This window comes from Oreochromis aureus, linkage group 2 (assembly GCF_013358895.1).
Source record: "Oreochromis aureus strain Israel breed Guangdong linkage group 2, ZZ_aureus, whole genome shotgun sequence".
NCBI classification, from domain to species: Eukaryota; Metazoa; Chordata; class Actinopteri; order Cichliformes; family Cichlidae; genus Oreochromis; species Oreochromis aureus.
The window spans coordinates 13,309,494-13,326,394 of NC_052943.1; the positions used below are offsets into that span (position 1 = coordinate 13,309,494).

Here is a 16,901-nt window from a genome sequence, read left to right on the forward strand (position 1 = left end):
AATGCTCAGAGAAAATGCAAAAAACACAAGAACTACATTTCAGACTCCACACAGTTGGCATATTAAATGTTAAATTTCATGACAGTATCATTAGAAAAATATAGTTTTTTTTTGGAAGAGTTGCCAAGAGAAAGCTCATTTTCTCTAAAAGTAGATGGATCTGATAAGTTGGCATAGCTGCGTCCGAGCAAACCACAACACTTCAGGAACAATTTCCTTCCGACACATGAAACCAAGGTGAAGATGTTTGGCCATAATTATAATGCCACATGTAGTGAAAACCAAACATCTCTTCAGCACAAACACCTCGTACTAACTGTCAAGCACAGCAGTGAAGGGGTGGTGATTTGGACTTGTTTGGCAGCCACAGGACCTGAACACCTTGCAGTCACCGAGTCAACCATGAAATCCTTTGTATATCAAAGTAGTCAAATATGAGGTCACCTCTCTGACAGCAAACACTATTGAATCACAGTGTAATTAGTTTTTCACAGATTGCTGTTGCATTTTGGCTTAGTTTTTGCAAAATACCTAATGACAGTGTAATATGTCATGTGTTGTTGTTCATCTGAATCTGTTTTTTATCTAATTTTAGGCCCCGGAAAAGAACAGATTTTGTTTATGATTTTCTAATACGTAATACCTTAGAATAGAAAGAGGTTGTGCTTTCATTTCACCACAACTGTATTTGTTGCATAATGTTTTTTTTTTTTTAGAGCTGCAGGTTAGAGAGGCTTGTTAAGCAGAGCAGATGTGACCATACCTGTGGCCATCTTCTACCTGACAGTTTGCAGCTTTAAACACACATTACTATCAGATGTATATTATCAGCGTGGCTCTGCAAAATAAATGAATACAAAACTAAATAAAGAAGAAGAAGAAATTTTAAATTGAGAAAGAAACTTTACATTGTGAGAAAGAAAAAGAATTACGTAGGGCTTCCACAGTTCAAAACACTAAAGTTGGTTAATATCAGAGAGAAAATTGATTCTGTTTTTTTCTTCTCCCTCTAGAGTCCCTCTATTCCTACATAAAAATCATGTGTCCCTTGGTAATTCTGGTCACTTGCTGCTCTTCTCCATCGCTGTGACCACTGACAGCTCAAACCACATGAAAACCATTCATCATGGCTCCTTTAACATTAGATTAATGTGGTGAAAACGGAACACATAAACTCTCTTTCTGTCACTCTAACACACACGCACACGCACACAAAAATACAGTACACACACTCAACTAGCCCTATATAAGCTATCAATCATAGATATTGTCATTATTCAAGACTGTCATCGACAAGCCCCTTTCCTTCTCCCTCTCCCTCAGTCTGTCTTTCTCGCACTCCCCTTTTCTTTCTCTCTGTTCTCCCTCTCTTGCACACACACACACACACACACACACACACACACACACACACACACACACACACACACACACACACACACACAGACAGAGGAGAAGAGAGAGAATCATGAATCATAAATCTTATGAATGCCATCTAAAGACTGCTCAGCGCTATGAGAAAGAGAGATGATTGATAGACGTGAGTGAGTGTGGCGAAAGGAAAGAAGACGGACAGAAGGTTGCAACCGGCAACACCGAGGTCAGAGGCTGCAGTTCAGGGGTCAGATGTATCAGAGCAGGCGCAATATGGCTGAGAAGGAAGGAGAAAATGGGAGGATGAGGAAAAGGAAGGGAGGGAGTAAATGGTTGAAGGGGAAGAGAGAGAGAAAGAGAGAGAGAGAGAAGAGGGAGGGAGGACGAGAGTATGGGGGATGCTGCCACAGTGAGGCTAAAGCCATAACTCATCTTTTATTAAAAATAATGAAAAAAACTTAATGAGTTAATAATATCTGGAGAAAGAGATAGGGAGTGAGAGAGAGATGGAGGAAGGGACAGGAGGACAGAGAAAAGGAAGGAAAAGAAGAAAGGAAATGAGGAGGGAGCTCAGATGGAAAAGAGAACGGGGTCAGTGCGAGTCTCTTTTCACTCTCTGGTCATTTATTCCACTTTTCAAAGTTCACTCAAGATTCATTAGACGAACAGGGACAATCACGGGGATCCCTCTCATTCTGCAGACCTAAATCCCAAAGCCTGCTTGGTAATTAAAGGCACTTAACAACCAATTAACAGTGATGAGCTAAATTAGCAGGATATTGTCTCCTTTGACTAGGCTACTGCATTATCAGTGTATTGAAAGAGCGATGAACAAACCTCAGTGGCCCGCGTTTGCATGTAGGCAAATGACGGATTAATTACTATTAAAACATCAGCATCTTAATGAGCTTGGAAACAATTAGAGAGGTCGTTAGTGTGTGGAGAACGGCTGAGAACAGAAGAAGGGCGGGCGTGCACAAACAGGAGAGAAATCTTCATTGGGAAGCAATACTGATTAAATGGACGTACGGTCGCACTCATCGCCCAATATCCACGGACTTATTAAATACATGACATCACCATTTGTCTTTTCTACCATCAAGCTACTTTTCTCCTGCCATTATCTTTCCCGCTTCTTCTCAGGCTTCCCCAACTCTGCCTTCGTTTCATCTCTCATAAAAAGCCTTTTTCTTGCTCTTCCATTGCTTTCTCCACTTTCTGCTTTTTAACTCCCATTTCTTCCTTCCCTCCTTCATGCTTGGGGGGCACAGTCCTGTGAAGGAATTTAATATGCAACTTTTATATGAGAAACCAATCGCATACGTCTGGGTCTATTGGGCTCGCAATCTATCGGCCCGGACGGCTAATGCAATAGAGGGAGCCTGGGCTATTTATCACACAGGGAGCTATCTTTTCCTCTCTCTCTCCCACTCTGCCCTCGCTCTCTCTGTCTTTATTCAAGCCCAGATTCCTGGCTGCCACTAAATCAGGCCAACTATGAGCTATGGCTGCCCAGAGGGCATCTCCTCTTTTATAGGAGGATTTGGATTTTGTATCTACTGGTTCCTCAGTGGTCGTTGAGACTGTGCAAACGGAAGCTATAAACATTCAACAAACAAAGGCAACAACTTAAATGTTCCTCCATCCCCGCTGTAATGATCGTGAACGTGCGAAGATATATGGAAGGAGGAGGATGCATAAGGCTGATGAATAAGATATCAAGGACATTTACAGTGATGCTGCAAAGATTTGTTTCTGTGCATGTCCTCAGACAAAGAGGGAGAAACGCATGCGAAGATTACACATACACAGACATGTACACATTCTGTGCTGTTAGGATAATGCGACATAATTCACACATTATTGCTGTTACTAGTCACACACAGCAGCGGCGCGACGTCAAAAGTTTCCTGCTGAAAAACAAAAGTGACAGTGTGCAGAAGACGCTGCCCACCTGCAGCAATTAAAATGCCTCCAAAAACCAAATTCATTTCAACAAATTAGCCACATTACTGGCCACTGTGTAATCGCTGATGGCAATTAATAAGAAATTAGTCACAATCAGCCCTATATTAACATCTCACCCAGGGGCCGCGGCTGGAAATTAATAACCGGAGATTCATCTCTCTTACTGTCTCTTTTGGCTCTCTCTGCCTCTCTCTCTCTCTCACACACACACACACATGCACACACACCTACGCCCACCTATATTGTTCATGAATCACCTCTAAGACACTGATTTTTTCTATGTGGATTGTCTCATATGATCCACAATCTGCTCATGTCAGCTAGCCAGCTTCCTCTTTACCAGGGTGTGAAAACCCCCTGAAAGACACGAGTGTGTGTGTGTGTGTGTGTGTGTGTGTGTGTGTGTGTGTGTGTGTGTGTGTGTGTGTGTGTGTGTGTGTGTGTGTGTGTGTGTGCATGTGTATTTTCTCACCAGTACAGTCAACACATGCGCTCTTAACAGTTTGTGGACATACATTACATAGAGATACTGTATGTCTGTTTGGTGTGTACTGTGTGTGTGTGTGTGTGTGTGTGAGTCAGGTGCTAGATAAAATGGGGTGGGGGCATGGTGTTTGTGTGTTGGGGGGTGAACTGAGCCCGCCTCTAGGGGTCCTCACACCAATCAGCACAGCGCACCAAGAATCAATTAACACCAGTGGGAGGGGGCAGAGGCTATGGCACCACGCACACTTAGATACACACACGTACGCATGGTGTCCGCACGCACTCTGCCCACACACATGGTACTGTCTGAGGAAATATCCATCAGATCACACGCCGCACTATGTGCCAGTGCGTGTGTGTCTTTGAGCGTGCGTGTCCCTATCCCAGTGTGCTCCGGTCTCTCATGGTGTGAGGTTGGGGAACAGATTGGGGGTCAGCAGGGGGGTCAGGCCAGGGTCACCCCCATCTGAGCAGTGTGTGTGCGAGCGCGCGCGTGTGTGTCAGTGTGGCCCGATCTGAGTGTGCGGACTGAAGCCTGACCACCACTTCCAGGGCTCACTGGCAGGCAGAAGTGAATAAGATTGATGGTGTTGATTCATACGACGAATTCATTGCTCCCGCTGAATCCATGGAGGATAAATACATCCACAGAAATTATGAAGCAAGGGACCAAAATGAGCATCTCACATTTCATATTCCTCTTTCACTCTTTCTCTTTGTTTGTCCCCCTCTCTCTTCCCCTCTTTGTCTCTCTCTCCGGTGTGGGGACAGCTGCTGGCTACATGAAAACCATTCATCATTGCATCTTTACTATAAAATTATTGACAGAGAGGAGGCTGAGGAGCTATATTGGCCAGCTTTTACAAGGTTGGACAAAGAGAAAAGTCACCTGTGAAAACATAATGAGATCTACGAAGCAAAAAACAAAAGGCAAATGTTTGTGGGTTGCTGCAGATGTCTATAGCTAAAAAGTCGAGCGAAAGCTTTTTCCACCACAACAGACGAAACAGAGTGGGCAAATAAAGTGATCAAAGGTGTCTACCATTTGCCCATGAACGTTCCACTTCGAAACCCCACCTCTTTCCTCTTCCTCTCACTCTACACATTGCCATCTCCATCTGTTAGCCCATTGCACTCATCCGTCCACTACCCCCCTCTCATTCGTTTCCTCTCCTCCTATGCTCCTCTCTGGCCTTCCTACCCTCGGGGAGGTAAGGTGATCTCCCTGTGCTGGTGTAAGTGACTGGTATTAGTCTCCTTCTCTGTCTGTCTGTTTGATCCCAGTACTAATGACTCCACAGGGACTGGGGTCTGATAATGGGAAATCAATATAGAGAATAGTGCTCCGGAGTGGCCTCACTTAGCTCTCGCTCTTTCACGCCTCACAGCAAAGTGCCTCTGTGTATCCTTGTGTGTGTGTGTGTGTGAGAGTGTGCAGAGGACTGCAGTAGTGTGTGTGTGTCTATATGTGCATGTGTGTTGAGGATGTGTGTTATGTATTTAAATGTAGACCTATTTCCTAAAACAGACACATGTACAGAGTATATAAAAGATTTTGTACTAGTGCCGCGTTTTTAATTCAAATGAAAGATTCCCTGGACCGCACAACTTCTGCGGCCTCTGCAATATTCTCATTTCACGTTGGATCAAAGCTCAAATTTTTAGACTCATTCAGCAGGGAAACGCTGTATATATCTGAGTGTGTGTGTCTAATCGGTCACACTACGCCTGGGGCAAGACAGGTGGGGCTGGTGGCATGAGGCTGGTGTCCCCCCCACCCCACCCCCAGCCCCCACCCTGAGGGGCCAGAAGGCCCAGCAAAGCAGGGTGCTGGAGTAGCTGCCTCTGCCAGGTACCAGAGCTCTATGGCTGGTGGCAGCTGGTCCTCCGTCCCTCCCTCCTCTGCTCCCCTGCATGAGCGCCCCGCGGGCAGGCAACAGGAGGGGTGAGGAGGTCAAGAGGCATGAGAGAACGGGTGGAACAGCGGCGACATGCAGCATAATCGGCTTTTATGAAGTGGAGAGAACACAGACAGAGGGAGACGGGAAGCACTGCACTGACACAATGCAGCTGACTACAAGCAGTAATGAATTAACACATTAGTGCCACGACCAGGGGCGTTCAGGAGCACTCAGCTGCTCTTAAGCACAAGCCCACCCTGACACGCTCTCTCTCAGACATGCACACATAAATCAGTCATTAAAGATAAAAAAACACACAGCACACACACACACTTATTAATTGCATCAGTCATTTTGTCAATGGCAGATCCCTTTGAAAGCTATTGAGTGTGATGAGAGACTTAAAAGCAGGGAAACTTTTACTTAGCCTTCAGCTCACATCTAACAGGTCAACTTCCAAATGTACAGCTACACACCGACACACACACGCGCACACAAAGACAAGAGTATGCTTTGAGAATCCTCTTGTTCAAACTCAAGCCATGTGTTCAATTATCATCAGCCCTAAATGACCCCCCCGACTAATGCCTTAACTCTTTCTCTCACATCTAAGTCTTAGCCATCCACCCATCCATCCTGTTTTTTTTGCTCTTGTCCATCCCTATAATCCATGTCTGTGCGGTTACTTACTTCCCTTTCTCACTCTTTTCCTCCCCCTCCCTCCGACTCTCCCTCCCTGACTTTTAACCAGCGTGAAGAGGCAGCCATGCATTCAACCATCAGACAGGCTAACATGGTCTACACACACACACACAAAGCCAAAGCACATTGTTTTTTGAGTTAAGCAAAAGATGCAACGTTCACTGAAACAAATACCATCCCTATAAATAAATAAATAATAAACTTGTGTCTTATCTACACACAGGAAGATCTACCACTACGTTTTTATAATCAGCCCCTACAACATTTAAAAGGCAAAAGGTGTGCTGTCATCTGTCTTTTAGGGAAATGTAAAATAGATTTCCTCCAATAAAAAGAACCTTTTGGGATTACAACCTTCATATTTGGTCATTAAAACCCCTTAATATCTACCAGGCCATATAACTGACATTTACGGTGACATTTTACATGGTTTATCTGCTTTTTAAGTGTCTTGCAGATAAGAGTGTCCACACAGGAGCACAGAGCAGTGTTCCTGTGACAGCCCAGGGATGAGGATGGTCCTGTCTGTGTCCCTGATGGGGGATCCCATTGCTCTCTTCTCATCCAACAATCCCACTGAGCATGTCAATATGAAACACTATCTCCCCCCACACTGGGGCCATGCAATTCCCCCCCACCCCCGTTACAGACAAGACGGGCTTATGCTGCATCTGTGAGGGGGGGAAAAAGACGCATGGCGTGGGTATGGAGAAAAGTGTAAATTAGACTAAATCAAGTCTCCCAACAGTAAAACACATTTTCACTATATTGCGCTCAATGTAAGCGTGATTTACTACACGACTTCTGGTGTATGTGCGCCAAGGAGAAAAAAAAGCGGGCCGTAAAGCTTTGTTTACCCAACTTTAGAAAAATCCACAGCCTTGTAAATGTTGTCAGATGGCCAATGCCAGTGTCTTTCAGCTTAATACCACCTATATTAAATAGTTTAAATATTTCATAAGGGCGGTTTTTAGAGCGAGGGAGGGGAAATCGTTAGCTGCGGTAAAGTTTCATTAACTGGTCCCCATTTCGCTGCGAGGCAAACTCATCTCCTCTTATTGTAATAAAACAATCTCTCTCTTTCTCTGGGTTCTGCTCTCCACTCATCTCCCTCTCTCTCTCCCTCTCGCCTCTCTCCTTCTCTTTTACATCATAATAATACACTACATCCCCTTTAAATGCACTATTACTTACCGCTGCCTTTTCATATTGTAACATCACGGGCACTTTAGCGACAATATAAAAGCGTGTCATTCATTATTCAGAAGCAGCCGGCCTCGTCCCCCTTTTAAAAAGTCAGGCGCGCTGCTGAAATTGATAACGGCGAAGAGACGCGCAATAAAAACGCAGCCCCCGGGTACCGAGCTGCAGCCCAGACCCCCGATTATGCAGATCAAGTGGTAATTTCTCAAACAAATCGCACTCTTTCACTCTTTTGTTGTCGTTTCTTTTTGGACTTTTGGAATCAGGGTGTCAGCTTTATATTGCCTGTGGAAAAAAAACGAGGATTGATGTGCATCTTAATTGTACCGGCGGTAGGTTTTTCCGAAACAGTGCCTAAATATTTTGGTCTAAACGAGATCACCTTAAGGCTGCTTTTTAAATGGACCCTCAGCATCTTTTTTTAAACATATATTTTTTTCTTGCTGTATCCACGACCCAATGAAAAGGTCCGGCACTTTTTTTTAAATCCAGCATTCACGCGATCAATGAATTTATAAACCTGGCAGAATGCGAGCTGGGGTTTCTCCTGGTGTGTTTTTGGACAACCCGTGTCATCGTGGAATCCCGGAAGGTCAGGGATAACGTGTCATAATCAATCATAATCACTGGATTACACCAGATTACTAACACCCAGCATCTGCAACGAGTGAGAGCGCCTTCTGCCATGTGCGGACTGGTGGGACTACATTCACTCTGTGGTGGAGTCAGGATAAAAACAATAATTGTTCATTTTCTTGAAACAGCTATTCAGCAGTTACTGCCATCTAGGTGTGACTCATCCTATTAAAAAAGTGTCCGTGCAATTAAAAGAAGCTGAATGTGTGTTGTGTTCTGTTCACAACTCCGTCATAAGGGAATAATCTTTGCAAATGTCATCAAGAGAAGAAACATAAAAATGTCTGAAATGATGACAGCTATAACAGACCAATTCTCCCCCATCAAAAGCCACCGGTGAGCTCACATATGGCAGGGCGAACCAGCCAACACTCTGTCCATATTGCCAAACAATCACCCCGGGCCTTGTCCCATCTCATATTGCTTCATAAGACTTTATTGTAAAGGGCGAGATATGGGTTCCTTTAAAAAAAAAAACACACACACACACGTACATATATATATAAATAAATATATATATATAGATATATATAGATATATATAGATATATATAGATATATGCTACTTCTTTTGCATTTGATTTTGTATCACAAACTGGAATTTAACTATTTAACTGTATTTAATTCGAAGATTTTCGCAGGTCTTAAAGTGGACTATAAAACAAATAATGAGTCGTTTCTTAAATAATTATTGATGATTTAAAAACAGCAATAGACTGACGATAGTAGCAAAAACTGCGCACGAAAACACAAGAAAACAACAGAATCCATATAATGTTAAATAAAGTGTTTAAATAATTTAATTCGGCAATTAAAGCGCAGCAGTTCCAAACCAATCACGGATTAAATACCTGAACAAACGCCAACGAATATAAACCACCTTGTCAATAAATGAGTATGTTGGGTAGCTACTAGTTTGTTAAAGTCCTGTAATGTGATAGCCTAAAAAGCCACCTGCCGCATCCCAACCCCACGCACATTTGTCTGTCCGTGAGACAAGTTAGTGAAAATGTGATTACCCGGTCACTTTGGGCGCCTGTTACATTGAATCTGAGCGGTTAGCAGCTTCCAGAGTCCGGACACTTTATCTGAAGTAGCCCGTGGCTTTCCCTTGTCAGGTCATTTAATGTGGCACTGGCTACCAGGAACAAATAAGGCCGTGTATTGCTTTGCCAAGCTCAATAGGTGCTGGTGATTCTGCCAACGTTCAATAAGGCTGCTGTCGTTTTTTTGTTTTAAAGAGCTACATGATGGGTGTCATGAATTGGATGTGCGTAATTACGCACTGGAGTGCTATTAACATGGATTTAGGGTGTTTATTTGCCTCTCGTAAGCTGATATTACTTCCCACATTTAATAGAAACGTTCAACCAGAGCATGAAGTAAATGTTTGGAAATTATTTGTAAGTAACATCACACCTAAACATCCAGAAAATGTGATCACAGTCTCTCTGTACTCGACAATAATGTGGTAAGATTAAAATTTTAAGTGTGACACTTCACGGACACCGAATTTCGTTTTACTGGTTTAAATTTAAAAGTCCGACATTTTACCCACCTGACAGAGTACAAAGGAATATTAAAAAATGCAAATCGTAATAACTAACTCTTTGTATTTGATTATATGGTGCGGACGAAGTGAGGGATTTAAATATAAACTGGGAATGTATCTTCTTCCTTTTTGGTGAGTTCTTTATAAGGTGAAGAATATTTGTAGGGGATTATATCACCAAGTTTTTTTTTCTAATAGCTTTCAGCCAGTTTTCGTGTGAACTTATTATTCTTGCACATTCCACATGTGTCAAGAAATGACAGCAGCAGTATGAGGACAAATGATTCGCACTTTGCGTCTAGCCTGAAAAGTGGAAATGGGCAGAATTTTCAGTTCGTCAGACTTCAGGGTATGCAAAAAGTTTTCCTTTATTTACTACAAAACTTGAAAAAGGTGATTTTTCAGGATGTATTTCTGGATACGAGCAGAACATTGACAGGTAAATGACAAAACGTTATTTGGTTGAAATGCTGAAATCCATCGCCAAACAGCAGAGAACATTGGTCCTTCCCCCCGGGTCCGATTTTTTCGATATTCCATTTACATTTTCATGGAGTTATTGCTTGCTCCCTGCTCTCTATTAGAATTACAAGAAACGCCAAATGAAATACTGACTCACTCAGACAACATCAAGATGCCATATCTTACCATATATATAACACGCTGACGCCCGTGGTTATGTGAAATCTTGATTATTGTGCCAAATCGTTGGCCTACCCCCACTGACATTCAATCAGTCATTCCAGTGCCAGCCAATGAAAGGTGGAGAGGGATGGAGGAGGACGGAGCTGCTAGACGGAGCGTTTTGACGCGCTGAGAGGAGGACAGAACGTCACATCTCTCCAAACGCCCATCAAACTTTCACCACAGCCTGTAGAGAGGACCCAGTCCTCTGAAAGAGGCCTGTTAGAGACAACCGGGACGCGCTGGACTCTGGGTTTACGGCTGGACAGCGATGGCGACACTTCTGATGATGACTTTTGGTACAGTTTGACCTCACAGCGAACACACCTAAAAAAAACCCATCTGCTTCAGTTTTCTTGCCCTTTTTGCGACCGAGCGAGGAATGGAGCAAGCACCAAGCGCGCCGAGCCCTCCTCCAAAACCGGCCCATCACGAGCCCATAAGCTTCGGCATCGACCAGATTCTGGGAGCCGGTACTGAGCCGGAAAGTGCGCGCACGGCAGGAAGACAGAGTGGATCAGATTTAAGCAACGGGGACGGTTATTACAGTTTGGGAAGTCCGACTGGGGCCAACGCGCCCTCATATACCGCGCTCTCGATCTCCCTCTCCGGTGTAATGCCTCCGGTGGAGGCTTCAGGTTCATACGGAGAGAGCAGGAGTCTGGGCAGCCGAGGAGTCATTCGCGTCCCAGCCCACAGACCAGTGACAGCCCCGGGACCCCCGGCCCCCGTGCAAAGCGCTGTTCCTGGCTTTGGAGGTCTGTGCTTCCCTTGGATAGGGAACAGGTTTGCCAAGGACAGAATATCAGGTAGGCCAGCTGTTAGAACTAATGACTTCCCCTCGTTAATATTTTATAATGTTTAAAACGGTAGTAAGTGCTGATCAGCCATTACAAAAACCAGCACCTCTGCCAAATATCTGTAGAACTCTAAAGCCTATTTAATTTATTTGCCCGTTATTTATCTAAAAAGGCTTAAATATATAGAACATTGTGCAAGTTGTTGTTTTAAAAATATATTAGAATACACTACATTTACAGACTGTCATTAAACATCATCATCCGCTTTGTTCAATTGGCTTCTGTTGTAGAAGTTGAATGTTTAATTTCTGCGTCACGTTTTTGCAAAAAACAAGCCCAGTGCATTCACACAGTTAAACCAAACAACCTGGCATTGTTGCAGTTTTCTAATAAATATGAAAGCAACTCAAATAAATGCATTTATTTATGGAATTAAAGATAACTATAAATAAGCTGATTATTGGACTATGGAGTGATTTATCTAATAAATTTCAAAGAAACTGAAGCACAATTATGTAAAATAATAAAAGCTATAACCAGTTCTCTGTATTTATAAGGGTGTGTGAAGAGGATTTGAAACGTTTTTATTACACAAATAGTCCTTTAGCCTATTTTATTGAAGATTAATGGAAGGTTTTTATGACCACAGGCCTGATATAATACATATATTTTATATAGTTGTAAATATACAGACAATTCCACGGTGATAGACCAAAATGCTTGTTGTTGTTGTTGTTCTAATTACCAGTGCCACGAATATCTAAAGTTCACACAACTTCAAGAAGAAATATTTACTCGTTATTTATTATTGCTTTGTTTCAAGACTTGCTCAGATTTAACTTGCTTAATAAATATAATATAAGTCACCATATTTCACATATGCACCGCATAAACAGGGCATTGTTGTCGCACAGGGCAGATTTCTGTGATATGTGGCCTTGGATCTCCACACAGAAATCGTCTGTCTGCTGCTGTATAAAATCTCACCTCGTATTTATCGCTGTCTCCCCGTCTCTCCTTCCTGCAGCGGCTCTGGTGCCATTCGCCGTTACGCGGAGAATAGGGCACCCGTACCAGAACCGGACGCCTCCTAAACGGAAAAAGCCCCGCACCTCCTTTTCAAGAGTTCAGATATGTGAGTTAGAAAAGCGTTTCCATCGACAGAAGTACCTGGCCAGCGCCGAGCGGGCAGCTCTGGCAAAGAGTCTCAAGATGACAGACGCGCAAGTCAAAACCTGGTTTCAGAACCGCAGGACCAAGTGGAGGTTGGTATGAAATGTCATGATAACATGTGTCAAAGGTGATGCCCGTATAGGAACATTTTTTTTTTTTTTAATTCCAGGAAAAATAGTTGACTTCTTTATTAGACGCTGAAAACACAAACTTTCCACTTTCCAAGTGACATCTTCCTGTTAACGGACTCAGTCGCAAAAGAAAACAAATACATAAATGTGACTATACATTTACAGAAAATATTCAAATTTTAGCTTAGTGTAGTATGTTTAGTATGTGGAAATAATTTTAAAGTTTAAATACTATAAATTCCGACCAAATTAAATGGAAAAACTTCTAAAAATAAACAAATAAACAAATAAATGAAACTTATTAAATTAAATAATAACAAAGACGGGTTTTGTATTGTTTGATTAATCAGCCCTTAATTCACCTTTCAGATTCCCAAAAATATTTTTACTGAGTTCATTTTTATGCTTCGAACAGATCTATTGCATCGCCATCCTTTTTCCTAACAAGGCACAGCTGCTGTTTTCATCTTGCAAATAGCAATCTTCAGACTTCAAGACTTTCTGTCGCTCTCCTTTAATCGTACACAGCCTTTTTAAAATTATTGAACCAAAATAATGTTTCATTTCTCTCTTTTTTCTTTTTTTTAAGGAGACAGACAGCCGAGGAGAGGGAGGCGGAGCGTCAGCAGGCCAATCGCCTCATCCTGCAGCTGCAGCAGTCCGCCCTCCAGAAGTCCCTCAGCGAATCAGCGGTATCAGATCCACTGTGCGCCCATAACTCCTCCCTGTATGCGCTGCAGAACCTTCAACCCTGGGCCGAGGACAGGGAGTAGAGACCAGACACCAAGCGGTAATCACTGAGCATCCTCTAACAGCCCTGCGAGGATACTTTAATTAAATTAGACCTACATGAGGACAGTAGGACTTACTGTGATCCTTACTGTGGAGGGGGGAAAAAAGTGTGACCAGAAAAAAAACAAAAACTGAAGAACCCGATTGAGTGGTCGTGAAAGTGGACCTGAAGTCATGGTGAGTCCTGAAACAGAAACTTTATTGGACAAAATGTTGCAGCTCTGTACTTGGAAACACCAGGACTACACAAATTCAAAGGATACGAAAAAAGACTTGCCACCATAAAAAATTCTCGCCACCATGTGATTGTCCTCTTGCGCTCGTACTTATAAGAGGAGACCTGATGGAGGTAATTAATTCTCCACATTGAGATGCAAGAATCAGTGTTTTGTAAGGGTGTGGTTTCTCAGTGCGACCATCGCCTTAGTCTACCCTACATAGTGGACTTGATTACAGCTGGCTCTGTTATTATCTTTTTTTTTTTTAATTTTAGTGGGAGGATAATCATCTAGGCCTACACTCCAGCAGCTACACAACAAAGTGCACGGGTTGGAATGTGTTTATGAGAAAGGCCAAATCTCTTTGTGTTTTTATCAAAGTACAAAACAAGAATGTCTGCTCAAAACAACGAAGATAAAAGCTACTTCAGAGTTTCCTCTTTAATTCTTAATTGTTCTGGTGTTTAAACCTCCATTTATAGATGTACTCACTCTGACGAGACTACAGTGCACCATCACAGTCACCTGTAAGGCGCCCCAACAAAATTATGACAGCAGTGTTACATTATGGAGAGAAAAGAAAAGCTATTTTAAGGAGTAATAAATAGAAAATAGATGCTTGGATTTGGTGGTGCGAAGTGAGGAAAATATGAAACAAGCTGTAAGTTGGGGAATAAAAGGAGTGATGCATGTTCAGTGATGGTGAAGTTTTTTTTTTTTTCCTAACGCACATTATGCTTTATTTGTGGGCCGTGTTCTTTGAAACGGAGGCAAAAATGTACAAGTCTTTTTGTACTTACGTTGTATATGTGTACAGTATAAAATGTTGTTGTGACCCTTTTGCTCATGTGCTTATTTAAAGGTTTTACCATATAATAAGGTGTAAAACAGAAAAACCGTATGGAGCAACATGGTGGGGGGGAAAAAGCAGACGTTACTTGATTTTATTTCTTGAAAAGTTTATTGATAAATATAATGATTTTTTACAGTATTTCAATACACACATTATTTCATTCTGACTGTTTTAAGTGTGTCTGTCTGTATGCCTGTCTATCCGTCTGTCTATGTGAAAGTATGTCTGGGGTCAGTTGGTTTTTGCTTTTTTTTAATCACTATAATGGTAGCACAGTGAGTAGGCATGACAGTAAACCATTTATAAATGTATTTTTGCACTACTCAGTCTTCAAAAACGATGGCTCTTATTTGAAACATGGCTTCCATTCCTTCATAATCAGTGAATAGGTCTTTACTTTCATCTTCTGTCTTATTCTCTGAGCTTTGTCCTCCTCTGTAATCTTCCCTTCAACATCTCTCCCTCACAGTGAAGTTTTGGTCGCTCTGAGTTGACGTTTTCAACAGACAGAGTTAAAGACAAACCTCGCCTCTCATGCAAAAACACAGTCAGCTCATTTGAAGATGAAGCTACATGCTAGAATAAATGAGACTTTAATATTCAGGGAAATGGGACCTTCACACCGGGACACCACACACACAAACACGTGCACATCCTCGTATTGCTCTCCATCTGCATGCCGGGAAACCTCTAAATGGGCTCTTTATTTAACACCGAGTGGCAGGTAGAATAATTACAGGGTTATATCCAATCTGACAGAAGGACAGACAGGTAGTCAGAGACACACAGACAGACACCAGTGATTCAAGACACTGAGAAGAAGCCACAGACACAACAGTTAAATATCTACAGTCGAGTCATTACAACATTCAAACACCGACCGACGACACTGGAACACACATTAGGAGTTAAGGAGGCCTCTGAGGACTGTTGCAAGCTGTCACAAGACCTAAGAATGTCACAAGCTGGGACATATTCACACATTCAGCTCTGCAAACCTTTACAGACCTATGTTTGAATTTATGTCTAAAAACGGCCGAGCTGGCTCGGTGAGATGCTGCACACAGACCGGGCATCCCAAACGTAACCGTTTAGCAAGATGTTGTGTATATTGCCACCGAGTTTTATGACACATATTCATTTATTACACTGTAGGAATCTCTTGTGCATGCTTCACAATATTGCTCAAGTTCATTGTATTGACACAGAAATTTATAATGCTCTTATTTAAGCCTCTAATGAGCAAAGTGTGCGTTTGGATGCTCTCTCTGCTAAGCTGCATTCAGAAATTTAAGTCCTTGCATGGTAACAATTTTACATAACTCAGAAAGGCCTTCAACCAAATGTGAGAGGGGCAGTATTTACATAGTGGCACTAAGTGCACACCATCCAAGATGACACTGACAACAGCAACAAACGAGGGAGGGAGGTGGAGATGAGAGAAGTGGTCACAGAAAGGTCAAATTTGTCTAAAGGAGGCTTTCCAAAACCAGTGAAGGTTTGTCGCCTTAGATTTCTTACAATAGGATGCCTTCCAGAAGGTTTTGTGGAAAACAGTCACACCCAAATTGACAAGCTTCTTGTCTGCCTTCTCTCATAAGTTAGGTTGTTCCTTTTGCTTGCAGATTCTTATTCATCACTCCTTCTCCTCCTTCTTTTTCCTGTTGTTCGTTTCTCTTCTCACACTCTGTGCTTCGTCTGCTGCACCATCTCCCTCGTGTCTAGATGACATTTTCAAAGAGCTGGAGGGACCTCATAATGTTTTCATCCTGTGCAAAGATGAAGGAGAATTAAGAAGTGGTGACTGTGAGAAAAGAAAGTCGGCCAACAATCACCATTTAATTCGTTTTACCGGCCACTAGGGGGCAGTAAAGGTCCATAAAATTTTAATGATCTCTGCAGATAAATACTGATGGAAAACTGTACTAACAGCCATAATTAATAGCGTGTACGGTGAGACTTGCAAAATCTAAGAGGCCTTCGGTAAATAATAATAAATAGTTAGCAAAACTGTTGTGACTGTGGTGGTCTTTTGTGCAGACATGCTGACATTTCGGAGAGCAAATGCACTAATAACATTAGCAACAGCGCTGTAGTCAGCCATCATGTTTTCCATTATATGCAAATCCTGCATTAGTTAAACTATTCTCAGTGGAAGAAGCCTTTAGAGTGAGTTGAAGAAAAAAAGCAAACGAGTACCTCTTGACAAGAAAAGATGAATTCATCAAGAGTCACCACACCGTCTCGGTTTTTGTCCATTTTCTGCAGATGGAAGAATACGTGATATTTAAAGCTACAAACACATTTAGTAAATCGGCCTATTTAAATCAATAGTTGAATCACCGAGCTGCAAGTTACAGACGATTTAGCTGGCTTAGACAGAAGCTGGTCACCACCACACAAGGCAGGCCCCAGGTCAGTGTGAGCCC

General features: G+C 42.4%; 2 protein-coding genes across 5 annotated transcripts in view; one reads left to right on the forward strand and one right to left on the reverse strand.

The window, feature by feature from the left end:
* The first annotated feature begins 10,781 nt into the window (after positions 1 to 10,781).
* Positions 10,782 to 13,966, forward strand: LOC116319188 (T-cell leukemia homeobox protein 3). Its single transcript, XM_031738479.2, has 3 exons — positions 10,782 to 11,314; positions 12,333 to 12,570; positions 13,199 to 13,966. Exons 1-3 carry the CDS (start codon positions 10,888 to 10,890, stop codon positions 13,380 to 13,382), a joined length of 849 nt encoding a protein of 282 aa, XP_031594339.1. The 5' UTR covers positions 10,782 to 10,887; the 3' UTR covers positions 13,383 to 13,966.
* Positions 13,967 to 14,569: 603 nt separating this feature from the next.
* Positions 14,570 to 16,901, reverse strand: part of LOC116335026 (Kv channel-interacting protein 1) — a 29,426-nt gene continuing 27,094 nt past the window's right edge. For all 4 annotated transcript variants that reach the window (XM_031758649.2, XM_031758715.2, XM_039618456.1 and 1 more), the window contains exons 7-8: positions 16,672 to 16,734; positions 14,570 to 16,241 (exon numbers count right to left, since the gene is read on the reverse strand). In XM_031758649.2, coding sequence (XP_031614509.1) covers positions 16,194 to 16,241; positions 16,672 to 16,734 — 111 coding nt within the window. In that variant the 3' untranslated portion in view covers positions 14,570 to 16,193. The remainder of the gene's footprint in view (positions 16,242 to 16,671; positions 16,735 to 16,901) is intronic.

Excerpts from the sequence above, each read along its gene's own strand:
- LOC116319188 (XM_031738479.2), top strand. The coding sequence starts at position 10,888 with ATGGAGCAAGCACCAAGCGCGCCGAGCCCTCCTCCAAAACCGGCCCAT. Across the intron at positions 11,315-12,332 it reads TGCCAAGGACAGAATATCAG|CGGCTCTGGTGCCATTCGCC; the intron begins GTAGGCCAGCTG and ends TCCTTCCTGCAG. Across the intron at positions 12,571-13,198 it reads AACCGCAGGACCAAGTGGAG|GAGACAGACAGCCGAGGAGA; the intron begins GTTGGTATGAAA and ends CTTTTTTTTAAG.